General features: G+C 36.4%; 1 protein-coding gene across 1 annotated transcript; it reads right to left on the bottom strand.

Moving 5' to 3' along the window:
* Positions 1 to 1,457: 1,457 nt before the first annotated feature.
* Smp_136500 (hypothetical protein) lies at positions 1,458 to 14,378 on the bottom strand (the record flags this gene model as incomplete). Its single annotated transcript, XM_018790191.1, has 3 exons — positions 14,293 to 14,378; positions 2,875 to 3,321; positions 1,458 to 1,514 (listed from the first exon to the last, which is right to left on the bottom strand). Exons 2-3 carry the CDS (start codon positions 3,304 to 3,306, stop codon positions 1,458 to 1,460), a joined length of 489 nt encoding a protein of 162 aa, XP_018655559.1. The 5' UTR covers positions 3,307 to 3,321; positions 14,293 to 14,378.
* Between the last annotated feature and the right edge of the window lie 2,391 nt (positions 14,379 to 16,769).

A 16,769-nucleotide genomic window follows, 5' to 3' on the forward strand; every position in this document is an offset into this window, starting at 1 on the left:
TTATCTCTTATGTGCACTGTTGGGGAATTTCAAACTAAGATGAATGAACTTTCCAGTGCCCCATTTGAGCCTGCAGCCCATTTTTACAAGATAGTTTTTAAATGAATCATATTATTAAGAACATAAAAATTCACAAATGATCGATAACTGAATATTAGTGGTCAGTATCGTGTTTGTCTAAGCTTGTGGTTCCTAGTCGATAAAGTTAGATCGTCGTTAATGACAAGACAAATATGACATTAGTTATTACTCAGTGATTAATCAATTGTAAATATATTACTCCTACAGAATGTCAGTCGTCATCTGAATAGCGTTTAATACTGTAAAGCTGAGTTACGCGGGTAGTAAAAATTACAAGGAATATCAGTTGCTTCAAGATTGCAGGTACTCCTTGCTGACGAGTATCAGCTAGCATGAAATTTAGGTTCAAACTTTCCTTCAGACTAACTCTAACCACAGAACAATACGAAAATTCAATATCTAAATAGAGTAAAATTGAATCTTTAATACTAGATAACTTTCAGCGGTACAACCCGGTACTATGTAGTTCTACTAATAACAGATCCATTAATATTTATCTAGAATAAAGTTAATCCATGATGTGAACAACTTTCAGGCTAGAAATATTATATAGTTGAGATCATGAGTCAATTGAAGATAGACCACCGTGGAAAACGTGGATGCACTGGATGGCTGTTTCGTCCTAATGTGGGACTTCTCAGCAGTGCGCATCCACGATCCTGCCTCGCGAGCGAGATTCGAACCCAGGACTTACCAGTCTCGCGCCAGAGCTCTTAACCAATAGACCACTGAGCTGGCATCCAACGCTGTTGATGCGCACTGCTGAGGAGTCTCACAATAGGACGAAACAGCCGTCCAGTGCTTTCACGTTTTCCCTGGTGGTCTAGCTTCAATTGACGCATGATCTCAACTATCTCAAATTTCTACAAAGCTCGCCAAAATCCCTTTCTGATAGAAATATTATGATAATTATTATCTAAATTATAAAACATTGATAACAAACGGGAAGATGTTTACATTTCGAAATAACCATCTTCTATAGTTGCAGTCAGTATGTGTATGTGTATCTTTTCTTTGTGTGTGTGTGTGTATCACAATCACTGTCATTCATCATCATTGCCAACCTGAAGTTGTCATCTAGCAACAACATTACCATCACCATAGTCACTAGAAAAAAAATGATTACACAGGGAAATAAGGAAGTGAACTTTATATATTTTTGTATGCCCACCAACACTCAAAACTAAATCATAAGTATACAATTGAATGAGAATAAGAAACGATCAAAAAAAGAAGATGATGACAAACTGAATTACTTTCAGAAGGGGTTTTGTGGAATGACTTTCTATGAAATAATTTATGAATGGAAGAAGAAGAAGAAGAAAAAATGAAAACTCTTCATAAACTAAGATACTTTCTTTCATATTGTATCATCATTACTGTTGCCAGTTATTATCAGGACGACACAAATCACATATATAAAGAAAAAAACCCTATTAGATATGAAAAAACAATATTAAGGTATACACACAACCATCTATCTGTAACCACAACAACCAGAAAAAGAACTAGTCTAGAATTCAATAAACAAATAAGTAAATAAATAACTAAACATTGTTTGACCTTAATTCACTATACACATATAATTTCTAATTTATGGTATAATTGGATTATAACTAACAGTGGAATGAAGAGTGTTTCGTCCAATTGGAGACTCATCAGCTCAGTCAGTCAGTCACAACGTAAAACTTCGTACGTACGTACGTGCGTACATCAGTTCGAGTTGCCATACCACATTAACACAGAGATGAAGTTGTCGATTCAAATCCTCATCAGCTCGATGTATCTGCATCCTGATTTTTATACAAATACTGAAATAATGAGGTGATATTGGAAGCAACGAGTACTGGGTGTATGCAAAATATCAACATACTGAGATGCTGGTATATTCAACTGATGAATTTCATTGAACTATAAAAATTAAACTTGAATAGCTAGACATAAATGAACGGAGAAGTATGTGAAGGGCTCACATTCCTTTTCTGCTACTAGATGAAGAGACATTCCTACTTAGGAGAGATAAGCTTGAAATACGATTAGTATTGATAGTATCATCGGTTTAAGAATGTAACCAAGTCCAAGAGACGACTGGTTAAAACAGATCACTAAAGTTACTTTCCAAAAAGGTTATATTTATATTTCTAGTTTGTATCCTTTTTCCAAACTCATAATGAAATGTAGGTTTCAGTATATTTCGGGGGAAGAAAGTTTTCTGATCCTCCCCTCATTCTATAAGAGGGCAAAGTTACTGAAAATGTTAGTTATCAATTGGAAGTAAGTGTCTCATCCATGGCTCAAAATCGTTTGCAATGGTATAGGTGCATTCATTCTTTGTCTTTTCTCAAATTCTCAGCTTCCAAGTTCTTCCTAACTTGTTTTTTTTCAATTTCACTGATTTATATTCTTCTCTCGAATCGTATCTTTGACGCCTAATCTTCTCAATTAACACTCATACTGTTGCTATTTTTACCACTCTGGGACTTGCCCTAACAATTTCATATCTCTGTGATAATGCGGTATGGTAACTTAAACTGATGTACACATGTACCAGGGTTTTAGGCAGCGTTTGACTGACTAACTACATTCAGTTGACGAGTCCCAAGTAGAAGCGGATCCTGGATTGCACTGCTAGTTACCATCCATCTCTGCTTATAATAACTAGCTGACTATTCCATCCAATTTAATTCGGTTAGATAATTACGATAATCAAATCTAAATATCACATAGGGATTCAATACTATATCTAGAACAATAGAACTGTTGATTAGATCATCAAAAAGTATAAACACTCACCTTGATCTGATCAATAAAATCAGTTAATCGATATTTATCAATTGATTTACATGGTCGAATAATCCAACGATCCCATAAACTGAAATATTTTCCATTTGGTAAACGTATTTGTCGACACAGTCCTGGTTCACTGAACAAAAGAATCGGTAATGCTAAATTAAGAAAACTATTTCTAGATTTTAGTTGAATTAAACGTTGTTCAGGATCATTTATTGTTGTCGTAGTCGCCGTCATTGTACTTATTTCCTCTTCAGATGCAAACGAACCAACATGACCACCATTAACATCATATTGATTATTGTTAATTACATATTTAAGTAATTCTAAACAGACTAAACCTGCAACAGTAGCAGTTGTTGTCGCTATAGCTGGTACTATTCGTCCAGCGATACGTTTAACAACATGACGAGCTGTAATCGGTAGACTGTACATTGTAGCACGTAAATTCTACAACATAGATATACAGAAAAAGAAATAAACGTTTATTGAAACATTTGACCTGAGAGAGAGAGGAGCACAAAAGTTTATATGACGAAGAACCTGGTAATAATTGAATGAATGTTTCAACACTTTCAAAGCGTTAATCCATAGACTGATAACATCTACAACTTATTACTACTAATGCGTGAATGGAAGGAGAAATGGAAATGGAAGAGCTTCGAAAGACGCTCTTGCTGCTTAGAGATATTTGACGGGAAACCCTGAACCTCAGGTTTCATATTATTCGGCACTCGTCAGTAAGATGTACTTGTAATCTTGAGGGGACTGATGCTTGTCAGCAGATTTGGTCAAACGACATGCAGCTTTCTGGTCAGAAATTTAAGTACTGAGCTATTGGTACGAAGGAACACCAATATATATATATATATATATATATATAAGCCACACAAACCATTAGATGTATGTGCATTGAGACACAATTCGGGTGACAAATCAGAACAGGTGGTTTCATTAGGGGGTCACACTCTGAACCCTTGACTTACAGGTCTATACCACAAGACAGTGGAGCAACGTTAGGAGATGCAGTCCCATGGTAGCCGGTGACCTACATAAGGTTCATACTCCATTTGTTCTTCCAGAATCCTGGAGCCCATGTACACCATTGGTTTGGAATAAAGGTTTCCCAACTTCTCTAGGTGGACTTCCATACCCACCGACCCCGTTTAAGCGCTGAACATTCGCTTTTCTTCCTCTCCATTTTGTAAAAAATAACCCCACCACGAGAAAGCAGTAAGTAAAACTTCCCTGGTAGTGACTTTATACGCGTGGCCATATGAGGGCATTTCGGGAGACAGAGTGGACTGTCCCTACCCTCAACCGTACCATCAACATAGAGCCTGGCACAAATGTGTATTAGCAGAAGTTTACATATTAACGTTATCACAACAAGATAAAATTAACAGGCTGATTAGTAAAGGAGTTAAAATAATTGTACTACATATGATAGTGATAAGGGCTGAATATTGAGAATATAGTTCGAAAATACAATGAAAAAGTGTTTATGAAGGAATATAATGGGACTAAGGATCAAGAGTAAGGGAGAGATTAAATGTATCTGAGTCATAGAAACCGATTCTGGACTGTTAACGAAGAAAACTAGGCAAATACCAATCTGACAGTCTGTATCTGTTAAAATAGCTTGGACCAACAGTTAATAACTTCATTGTATGATGTCACAGTTTGATTTGGAATGTATGAATCATCTAGGTGGATTTTACAAGATGTTTATTGAACTCTGTATACAACAGTGTATGGCAACTTGGACCGATGCATAAATGTGCCTGGTCCTACGTTGTAGCTGACTGACTGTATACAACAGTAGGTCTTACAGGGTCACTTCAATATCAAGCGAATATACTACTGAAAAAATAACATCAGAAATATCTCGAACATATACAAATTTGAAATGTGATTTTCATTATGAATCAATATCACAGTCAACAGAATACTATTAGAAAGTGTGCTTCCCGGCCGTTTCATTCTACTTGGGATCCCTTCAGTAGTGGTATGTAAACATGAAGTCGAACCGATAGCCTTTAATTCTCAAGGAGAGAATAACAACACTGAATTCAAGAGATCGTTTAAAGTAATTTGAGCTTACACAGACATAAACTCAGATTTTTCCGGTTTTTCTCTCCTTCGGATTCATTCAAGAATGTTGCTTTACACCAACCCCTCTAGATTGTATGTTTAATGAGGGTGTAAACGTAAGATGTATCTGTATCATGATCAGACCGATCTGCAGCCATCCCATTTTGTATAACTCACCAGCCTCACTCATTTAACACATACAAATACACACACTTTTCACTTCAAATGATTTCACGTATAAACAAACACTAGAACAGTATTTTCTCATCTAAAGTAGCTGTGAAAGGCACTTAAAAGCTTACTGTCACCAATTTCTAGTTACTATTGTCGTATTGTCTTGGAATTTCGGCTTTTGTCGTGTCAAGTCATATCGACTATGATGTGTAAGTGTTGCATTCCAGACCTCATATTTACATACACCTCCCACCAGTATACAACAACTACTACCATAAATTGAATGTTATGAATCGAATTAACAATACTTTAATGTAGTATTTACCAACAGAATAGATTATGTAAAATTTATCTCAAGTGTTATTTTTTTCATGTGTATGCATACAGAAATCGGGCATCTAATCATTCATCATTGCATTAAGATGACTCACTTTGTCATTTCCATCACATGGACATGCATCGTTCATGTGAAGTTGAAGATTTCATGTGAAGTAGGTGACACAGTGTGTGCAAACTATTTCTTTGTTTAAGAGTTAATCACATGGTGATATGTGTATTACGTAAAACAATAATAAATGGATGATCCAATATACATTAATTAATTAACTTCAGTTTAAATATATGTTTCGTTCTAGTTTGAGATTTCTTCATCAATAAAATTGATCCCACCATATTCAAGCCTCGTGACGATTAAATTGCATATTTAGACCATTTAAGTTACTATTCTCAAATAGTCAAAATATTTCCAACTTTAATATATTTGTAGTGCCCCCAAATGCCCTGGTATGGTCGAGAGTGAGGAGAGTCCGCTCTCCCTCTCCAAATGCTCTCACATGGACACGCATTTATAGCCTCTGTCAGGGAAGTCCTACTCACTGCCTTCTCGTGGCATCACTGCTGTTTACGAAATTGAGAGGATGAAAACCGAATGTTCGGAGCTCTAACCGGGTCGGTGGACACGGAGGGTCCACCTAGGAGAGTTGGAAAACCCTGATTCCAAACCAATGGTCTACATGGGCTCCAGTATCCTGAAGGAACAAATGGTCACCGACTACCATGGGACTGCATCTCCTTACGACGCTCCACTGCCTTGTGGGTCAGATCTTTAAGTCAAAGGCTGCGTGTGTGGTCCCCTAAGGAAACCATCTGCTTCGGTCTGGGCATCCGGGCAGTATCATAGCCCTCACACAATTAAGTGAAATGACATTCTTTTGTGTGGTGCATATGTATTCGGTGCCCCTTTGTACCAATATTTGTGTTTAAATAAAAATAAATAAAATTTGCAGTATCATCATTCATTGTAATCAGTTATTAATTGGTTCACCTTAACTAGTCTGTCACACTCATGTGCTCACGATGTCAATGAATGAAGAGCGATACAAAATAAGTACAGAGATCCAACAATGTTGAGTTACCTATTGTCTAGTATAAATCAAGACATGAAAACCACTACACAATGCTATGCAATAACTGCTAAAGGTTTTAAAACTGTTTTGTCAATATATAGAGCATTCAGCAACCCAGATGTTGACACACTCATAACAATGTATACAATAGTATCCATCCACGCAAAACTCAGGTACTGGATATAATCAGGTAATTACTGTTTAAAAAAATATTGTTTAGTGTTAAAAAGGATTCAAAAAAGAATAACTAAGTTAATTATTCGAATCTAAAAGGTGCTGTATGACGAAAGGCTGACCTAAACTGAACCTATTCCCCTTATATCACACAAGATTAGAGGGGAATTCATGTACTTTGAGTTACTGAAATATTAGGTTTACATGACTTATTTTCAATTGTCTTTCAGAACAGACAACTTAAAAAGACACAAAAACTGTTCACAAGTCCAGGACCGATTACTTATCAGCAGAATACCGATTTTCTAATGGAAACTCCAATAAATGGAACTCTTTACCACAGCAAGTGTTTACAGCTTCTTTTACTGATACATTCAAAAGGATTTTGGATTAACTGGGAGATATCCATAACTGTAACTTATTTTATTTAAACACATAAATATTGGTACAAGGAGACACCAGATACATATGTGCCGCACAAATCTCATTTGATTTGTGTGAGGGCTGTGATACTGCCCAGGTGCCCAGACCGAAGCAGATGGTTTCCGTAAGGGACCACACTTGGAGCCTTTGACCTGCAGGTGTGACCCGCAAGGCAGTGGAGCATCGTGAGGAGATGCAGTCACATGGTAACCGGTGACCAACGATTGATTCATACGTCATTTGTTCCTTCAGGATACTGGAGCCCATGTAGACCATTGGTTTGGAATCAGGGTTTTCCAACTCTCCTAGGTGGACCCTCCGTGTCCACCAACCCGGTTAGAGCTCCGGACATTCGGTTTTCATCCTCTCAATTTCGTAAACAGCAGTGATGCCACGAGAAGGCAGTGAGTAGGACTTCCCTGACAGAGGCTATAAATGCGTGTCCATGTGAGAGCATTTGGAGAGGGAGAGCGGACTCTCCTCACTCTCGACCATACCAGGACATTTGGGGGCAAAGTGAAAGCCAGTCGCCTGCCGGAACTCGGGAACAAAGGTCGTTCAGACTTATGTCCTATAAATAAAACTGAATATTTTAGTTATAAGATCCTCTATAGAATATAAGACACAATGCCTAATTCAATATCATCACTATATAAATTATATCCTTATTATTGGACTTGTTTTTTATTGACTTGATGCAATATTTCTATCTTTTTATTGTATACTTCCGTAATTCTTCCTCTTCCTTCTCCTCCTCCTCATCATCATCGGTATACCACAATGATTTCAACTGTTTAGATCAACAAAACTCAAGCGCGAATGAACGAACAAATGAACGTAGAAACAAAAAAACAAAACAAAATATGAACGGAATGGTTGACAACACCAAGAGAAAAGAAAAAGAAGCATAATCAATAATGCTTAGAACAAATAGCATTCACTTATTTTCTACCGATGTAACAAAAAAAATAAGATAACTAAACAACAACAACAACAACAATACCAGTTTTTCTATTCGTTACTACCACTACTACGACTACTAATACTACTACTACACTAAATAAGTTGATCACTATAGGCCTGGTAATTTCGATTAGGTCATAATTTGATTGATGAAATAAAACAAATGCCTATTGTTTGCTTGTATCCCTTATTGTACGCACATACACATATATATATATAGACAAACACTAATGAGTTGCTAGCTATGTTCACTTGTATGTATGTAGTGTGTGTGTACATTTATCTAACAAAACACATACACACTAATAATAAATAAACATATGCAGCTGATAATAATAATACGTGCATAGGGGTAAAGATACACGCACAAGTGCGTCCCTTTAATATACAACAGATATATCTGTCTATATATCTATTACTGAATATGTCTGTCTATCATCTATTACCATGGAGAGTTGATTTGTTCAAAAAAAAGTTAATATCTGTTTCCTTGTTTTGTTTGTTTTTTCCCTATTCATTGGTAATGTGTAAAAATTTATTCCCATCATATTCATGAGTGTTGTTTTTTTTCCACTAATTTCTATTATAGGGGTTGTGGAGATTGTTGGGTTTAGATTGAGTTTTAGTGAGAAGGTGTGACCAGTGAAGTTCAACTATGTCTCTGTTGTTGGGCAGTTATTCACTGAAGACAATCGTGAACGGTCGTAGATTGATGGAAGTTAGACATGAATACCTTTGGATGCCGACTTAGTGGTTTACGCATGAGATTGAAGATCCTGGGTTCGAATTCCGAGTGTGGGATCGTGGATGCATACAGCTGAAGAGTGCTATGCTAGAGCGAAAAACCCACCCAGTGCTTCCAAGTTTTCAATAGTCGTCTAACAGTGGATCCATTCATGATATCAATCTAAATACTAATTTAATATGATAATAGAGAGATTAATTTGATGAAAACACTTTTGCTTTTATGGATTAACAGAGGTTTTAGAAAAAAAAATATGACGAGTGGAATTTGAACCATGTTAAGTGTAAGACAGTTAGCACGATGGATGACAATGGAACTATTGAATATAAAACTGAATGATCTAAATCTAATGTGTTTCCCAACAAGGCCTGGAGGTCCTACATTTGATCTATAATGAAGTGGTAAATAAATTAATATATTTGTAATCTCCCAATGGGTAGAAAAATTAAATTGTTTGACGTTTCGTGACTCAGTGTAAGCCACTTCTTCAGTGAATAAATAACCAAATCAAAATCAATCCAAGTTTGAATAGTACAAAGGAACAACACAAGAATATTATATGAGATTAATCACTGATGAAGGGGGTTCCATACTGATGATGAAAAACTAATTTATCAAATATAGGTTTAGTGTACTCAGAGCTTAGATCTATACTGTTGATATAAGGCCTAATCATAAATTGAGACTATTTAAAAACAAGAAAATGCTGAATGGATATTTCATCATCCTAATTTAGAAGTCCAAATAAGTGAAAACACACAGCTACCGATAAAATTTCAATACTTAGGGTAACATATCCTAATATAGAAGGTTGTGAAAATTACTGAACTTTCCAATTTTCCATAATCGGTTAAATTTTAGTTCAATAATCATTAAAAAGCCACAAGAAACCACTGAACATCTGTTTATTATTAATGTGAAACTCCTCACTCAACAATCGGGATATACAAATCCAACCCATAGATGAAACCTAAATCCTTCAGAAATCTTAGCGACTGTTTAAAATTTAGATCACTAAGTTATCATTAATGGTTTGAAGTTGTTTCATTCCTAGTAGAGTTGAACTACTAAGGAGTTTTGTACTATAAGTAAAAATTCTTCCAGGTTTTTCGATGGTTCTCTAACCAGAATTAATGGGTGATATAAAATGATAAGATTATTTCGTGAACTGGTTAGTAATGTTAAGTAATCAATGATATATAGTTGAAATAATGAGTCAATTGAAGCTAGACCACCATGGAAAACCTGGAAATACTGGACGGCTACTTCGTCCTATTATGGGACTCCTCGGTAGTATGCATCCACGATCCCACCTCGCGAGCGAGATTCGAACCCAGGACCTACCAGTCTCGCGCCAGAGCACTTAATCGATAGACCACTGAGCCGGTATCCAACGATGTTATGCGCACTGCTGAGGAGTCTCACAATAGGACGAAACGGCCATCCAGTGCTTCCAGTGTTTTCCACTGTGGTCTAGCTTCAATCGACTCATGATTTCAACTACATATAAAAAGTCACTAAAAATCTCCTCAAAAAACCCCTTAATCAATGATACTTGAATGTACATGTTTAGAATTGTATTAGTTGTATTGTTTATTCACATTAACCATCTGTCTAGTTTCTGGTTATTTGTAACTATACAATTGAATTATATACTATGTAAACAATTATGATGTTTGTTAATATGATTATACTATACAACAAATTGTAACATGAAAAAACTAAATCGGAATTATTTTCAATCAAAATGATTATACAGATGGTGTGTGTTAGTACAGGTGATTAGTGAAGATTGTAGAATCTTTACGATTTATATGATGAACTGATCTTTGCTAGATTACGATTGAAAACCCAAAAGTACTGGATGACCGTTTCATCCTAGTATGAGACTCCTCAAATAATGAGCATTCACAACACTAAAATCGAGAATCAAACTCAAGACCTGTGGAATCAAGCGCGAATGCCTAATCTATAGATGAGGGTTGCTCAAGATCTTGTATTGATTGAAGTTAAACATTAACACTGTTGGATGCCGGCTCAGTGGTCTAAAGGTTAGGCATTCATGTGTGAGGTGAAAGGTCCTGAGTTCAGGTAGTGGATGTGCACTACTAAGGAGTCTCATACTGAAATGAGAAGGGAGTCCAGAGTTTCTGGCCGTTCACTGGAGATCTATCTAAGATTAGCTTGTGATTTAAACCGTAAAATTACAGAGATATGTGGGATTTAAGAGTAACATAGATAGAAGGGAACGGAATCAATTGACGATTTAAGCTCTTCTACTTGATGTCTTTCACATGTCTACAATTAACAAATACAGAATACTAAGTGTGATGAATGTGGATTTCAATTCATTTTACATCTCTCTACAATATCATATCAACTTTATATTATTGATTCGGATGAAAGTTAACAGTAGCGTCTGAAATGAACATTTCATTCTATTTGAAAATAGTCATCTGGATGATAAATCCATATCTCAGAATCGATATCTACGTTATGACTCGAAATCGGAACAAGTCGCTTCAAACAATAGAGAACTATGGATTACATCATTCGGTTCAGTCAGTCAGTCACAACGTAGAACTTCGTACGTACGTACATCAGTTCGAGTTGCCATATCACATTAACACAGAGATACAGTTGTCGATTCAAATCCCATAGTGGTACACGTAGTAAGAGTATAAGCAGTAATCGGAAAGATTAGGGTTCGAAGATGTTATTGAAGGAGTATAATCCAGTGAAATAAATTTGGAAAGAGAAAAAGGATACGGACATGAGAAATTCAGAGGATTAGAATTTGGCAGAACACAAAGAGTGAATGCACCTTCGATATTGCAAACGATTTTGAGTCATGTCATTCAAGGTCTCTAACCATCGGTTGCTATCATCTCGCGAATCCCAACCAGGTAGTCTACACCTACCAACATGGCTCAGTCCACTTGTCAAAGACTTCATGGATTTATGCCACATTTTGGTCTGGCCGCCCAGGTCCTTAAGACCAACACTAATCCAACTTCTTTTTCAGGTCCCTCAAGAAATACCCTTCCACGGTGTGGGCAGCTGGGAAGTGATATGAGCCCTCATACCCGTAACAACACACATCATTCGGTTACAGTGACAAATACCAAATGTTCAAAACTTGTTTAAAATATTGAGTTCTGGGTTAAAGTAACATCAATATTAAGAAAGTAACAGGAAAAAAAAGTGAACAACTGGCACCTAAACTGAATTGGTGGATACGGAGAGTTCACTTAAAGGAGTTGAAAAATCATAATTCCAAACAAATAGTGTACATCTACTCCAGGATCCTGAGGGAATGAATGGTGTATGAACTTATTTTAGTCACTGGCTATCATGGGAATAAATTTCCTGATGTTGCTTCACTGTCTTATGGATTAGCCCTCTTGGTCAAAAGATCGAAGAATGGCTCTCCAAGAAACCGGCACACGCATAAATATGATGCACGAAGCATACTATTTTAAATGCTCAGTTGCATTACAGACATAAACCATTGATAAGCTTAATTAGATAAGGGATATATATATATATATATATATATCAGAAAAGCTTACTTATGTAGTAGTGCCCATATCAAATAGAGATGGGATGAATTGTACCCTGGAAGAAACCTTCGTTCTTTAATCAGCCGGAAAAAACTCTATATTGTTTAAATAATTTGATAATAAAGTTTGTGACTAGAATATTAAATGATCTTCATGTAAATTAGTAAGTATTGCAGGTATTCACCACGAGATATCAGTGCATGTATACCTTGCAGATGAGTGTCAAACAACACAATAACTAGATTCAGGGTTTCCTGTCGACTATCTTCAACTGCTACCTTACAACATCTTAACACAGTGAACTTGATGTCGAGTCATTCAAACGAGCGGTCACATTGCAATTTGTTATGTCGAGTGTGTCTGAGTGCCCTGTTTATATATGGCGTGATTAAACCACCAATTAGCGAGCAGTGATTTATCGATCGGACCAGTGATACACAGAAACCCGTATGAACAGTCTAGAGTACTTGTCGGTCCTGCTTTCTGCCTAGCCCAGCCACTTAAGTCCAGAACACCAATAAAAGTCTCTGTAATATGAATCATTAATCTCACACATACTGGGTTTATATACCAAACAAACTGACCATATCGTACTATAAAATAGAAAATAACATTTGTACAAGATTCAGCTAAATGTGGCTGTGAATAGGAGGGAACAGTAATTAATAGACTAGGTATAACTCAGGAATGGTAAATCGTACAGTAGTAGTCTATGGGTCAAAATAAAGCTTATAATAAAAGGAACATGAATATGAATAGTTAAGCTACTTAACAATTATACAATAGGAAATATGCATATCATATTGGTCCATAGATAGTCCTCAAAAGTTACCAATCATAATTGTCTTCGGAATATAACACAATTTGATCTATCTGCTTCGATCAGCACCAAAAAGGATTAGACAAACAATGACATAGGTAAATGCTCAATGATTTATCCAAATAGTTCTTGAAAATGACATCATTTTAAGAATCGATGAAAGGTAGGTAAGACACTAGACACTCATGTTTCATCTTAATTTAAAACTTTTCATTCAATAAACCCATGCTTTCGCATAGAATTGAACGAAGAACTGTTTTACAGATTCATTACTACTGCTGCAGTGTGGTCTACTTATATCCATATAAGTAGTGTATGGTGATGGTCAGACATAGAATGTATTTTGGCAGAAGACCGATAAAGAAAGAACAGGAATGAAGCGCAATCGCTTCGAAAATGCATGAACAATAATAATAAGAGAAAACGGATTGATATTTACAGAAGGAACAGTGAAGATTGAGACAATTGATTGTTATTTTGCAAATTAACTGTTGACTGTATGGTTATCAGAATTTCGGTCAGTTAGCTACAACGTAGGACCAGGCTCATTTATGCATCGGTCAAAGTTGCCATAACTCGTTAGCACAACAAGATCAACACCGGATTCATAGAAGTAATTAATTTAGTGGTGTTGATATATAAAAGAAAGATCGTATATAAGGATATAGTATAGGAAGGAAGAACGTTATGAAGCAATTTTAATCTCAAGGTTTAAGGGAAGATAAAGAGTGTATACACCTACGCCATTGTGATCGATTCTGAGCCATGTCACACAGAGTCTCCAACTATTGGTTACAATAGTCACGCGGACCCCAACCAAGTAGTCTGCATCTGCCAACATGACTCAGACTAGAAGTTAGTGACTTCAAGCACTGAATCAGAATTTAGTGCGATAGTCTGTAATTTATGTCTAAATACATTCGATTGTCCTCAACGAGTGTTTTGTTCACTACACTGCTACTTACCAGTTTCAATTGTTGACAGATTTAATCAAACTTATTTTTCTTTTTCAACAAAAAGAGAAGTGAAAATATACAAAGAAAAAAAAGAAACACTTACGGCAGCTGACGTGACGAAATCAACGTGTGCCAAATTATCGTCATCTTTCTCAAAAGTTACTGACTGACATGAAGAAATGACTGAAAGGTAAAATATGCATACACAGATATAGTCAGTTATAATTTCAATAAGATAAATGTAAGTAGTAGTAGTATTGGAAACATTAAAATAGTATAAAATCAGTAACAGAGTGGTACAGTTGTATTCCACTATTTGTCCTGGTGAACTGAATTTCGCATTTTGGAATTTCCATTGGATTACTATTACCATACAGCGTAGAATTCTGACTGACTATAACTAGTAACTTGATTGGATAGTCGGGATACCCCATTGCGATTATTCAGCCCCCAAATGCCCTGGTACGGTCGAGAGTGAGGAGAGTCCGCTCTCCCTCTCCAAATGCTCTCACATGGACACGCGTATATAGCCTCTGACAGGGAAGTCCTACTCAATGCCTTCTCGTGGCGGTCCAGGGTGTTGTTTACGAAACTGAGAGGACAAAATGCGAATGTCCGGAACTCTAACCGCGTTGGTGGACACGGAAAGTTCACCTAGGGGAGTTGGAAAACCCTGATTCAAAACCAATAGTGTACATAGGCTCCAGTATCCTGAAGGAACAAATGACGTATGAATCAATCGTTGGTCACTGGCTGCCATATGACTGCATCTCCTGACGATGCGCCACTGCCTTGTGGATCAGATCTTTCAGTCAAAGGCTCCCCCTAAGAAAACCACCTGCTTGCGTTTGGGCACCTGTGCAGTATCACAGCCCTCAAGCAAATCGAATGAGATTTGTATGGCGCATATGTATCTGGTGCCTCCTTGTACCAATATTTATGTGTTTAAATAAATAAATAAATATTTGTTCAAATAAATAAATAAATAAATAGCCGAGTTTTATTGGCTTGTTAATTTAACATCTTCTATATCGTACCGATCAACTGAAGAGCCGTAAAAGTAAAAAAAAGGGCAAATGTGAGGTTTGAGGGTACAATCGTAGTACAGACTGTATTGGAGTGTGATAGTAGTAAACTGTTCTTTTCAGACAATCAGTAACTCCAGGATCGGTGCCTTTCCATAGTAGAAAGAGGTATCAGAAAGAATGAACCTGAAAAATAACACACATCTCATCTTCTCCAACGGATCTTTGGTCCCGGTTGTAATATTTGAAAAGTATAGAGCCAGTATATTAAAAGCAATTTACATAAAGGTCTATTTCCAACTTCGCTTAGTTTTTAAGCTACAGAGTGTTCTATTAGAACTTTAAAACATTCAATACAAATTAAATTGATCAATAAACAGAAGACGTTTAGACATGGTTACTTTTTGGAAACAATCATCATCTATGTCTACATGAACATTAACTAGCTTCTAAATGCTAAAATATGGTATCACTTATGTTAATTTATGCGAACAACAATGGACATGAATTCAAGTAGAAAAGGTAGAAATAATTGAACAGAGGAAACACAAAGAAAGCCAGAGAATTTTTCGAAACTTATCGCTTTTGTCACATACTGAACAGAAGACATTGATATCGCCTCAATCCATCAGCCAATAAAAAAAGGATTGGCAACTGCAGAACCAAATATTAAGCAAGGGGAGAAAATAATCAAAATGAACAAACAAATAATGACCACACAATTTCAGGTCAACTGAACAAGATGTCAGTCAGTTGTGAAGGAGTCCTCATAGTTCACTTGTATAGGCTGATGATATTGGTCAGAAGGATAATGAAAGCTTAACTACTAAACCATTCATCCCAGAGACTATAACACCGCTAACATCGATGACCTGCGTAACAACTATTTTCCGTCATCTGAGGATATATATTGCGTAGGCTCGACCACAATCTATCCCGACGCACGGTATTGGTTGGAGAAGTAGTATGTTGGGAGAGAATAATAGGTTGATCAAACCAAGACACTACATTGGTCCATGAAAGTACTGATTGTTGGACTAAGCTATGTTGGTGAGTGGAGACTACCTAGTTGGGATCCGCACAGTAACTGTGACCAGTGACTGGAAATGTTAGATGATATGGTTCAGAATTAGTCACAATTGCGCAGACTTTTAAACTCTTTATCTTTCCTTGGATCTTAAGTTTTAAAATAATAGTATACTTTTCATCTCATGAACTCATTAATTCTTCTGGAATCATTATCGCCTAAACTCATTGCTGACATTATAACACTGTACAATACAGTACACATCTGGCAACATATAGCAGACTGCATGCAAGTAGAAAAAACACAAAAGAGGTTTCTACAAAATATAAAATAATTTTAGAGTATGATTAAATCACGGCTGGTAGTTTCAACCTATGTAAGACTCGTTAGTTGAATGTGCCTGCACATTCAAAGTATTGATGTTCAAACTTAGTACCTTACGCTCAAGATGGTAACGTGTCATCCATTGAACTACTGAGTTCAGGCACGCCAATAAAAGCTAATCAAAAACCCAGTTCTGAATATAAA

This window comes from Schistosoma mansoni, chromosome W, assembly GCF_000237925.1.
Source record: "Schistosoma mansoni strain Puerto Rico chromosome W, complete genome".
NCBI lineage: Eukaryota > Metazoa > Platyhelminthes > Trematoda > Strigeidida > Schistosomatidae > Schistosoma > Schistosoma mansoni.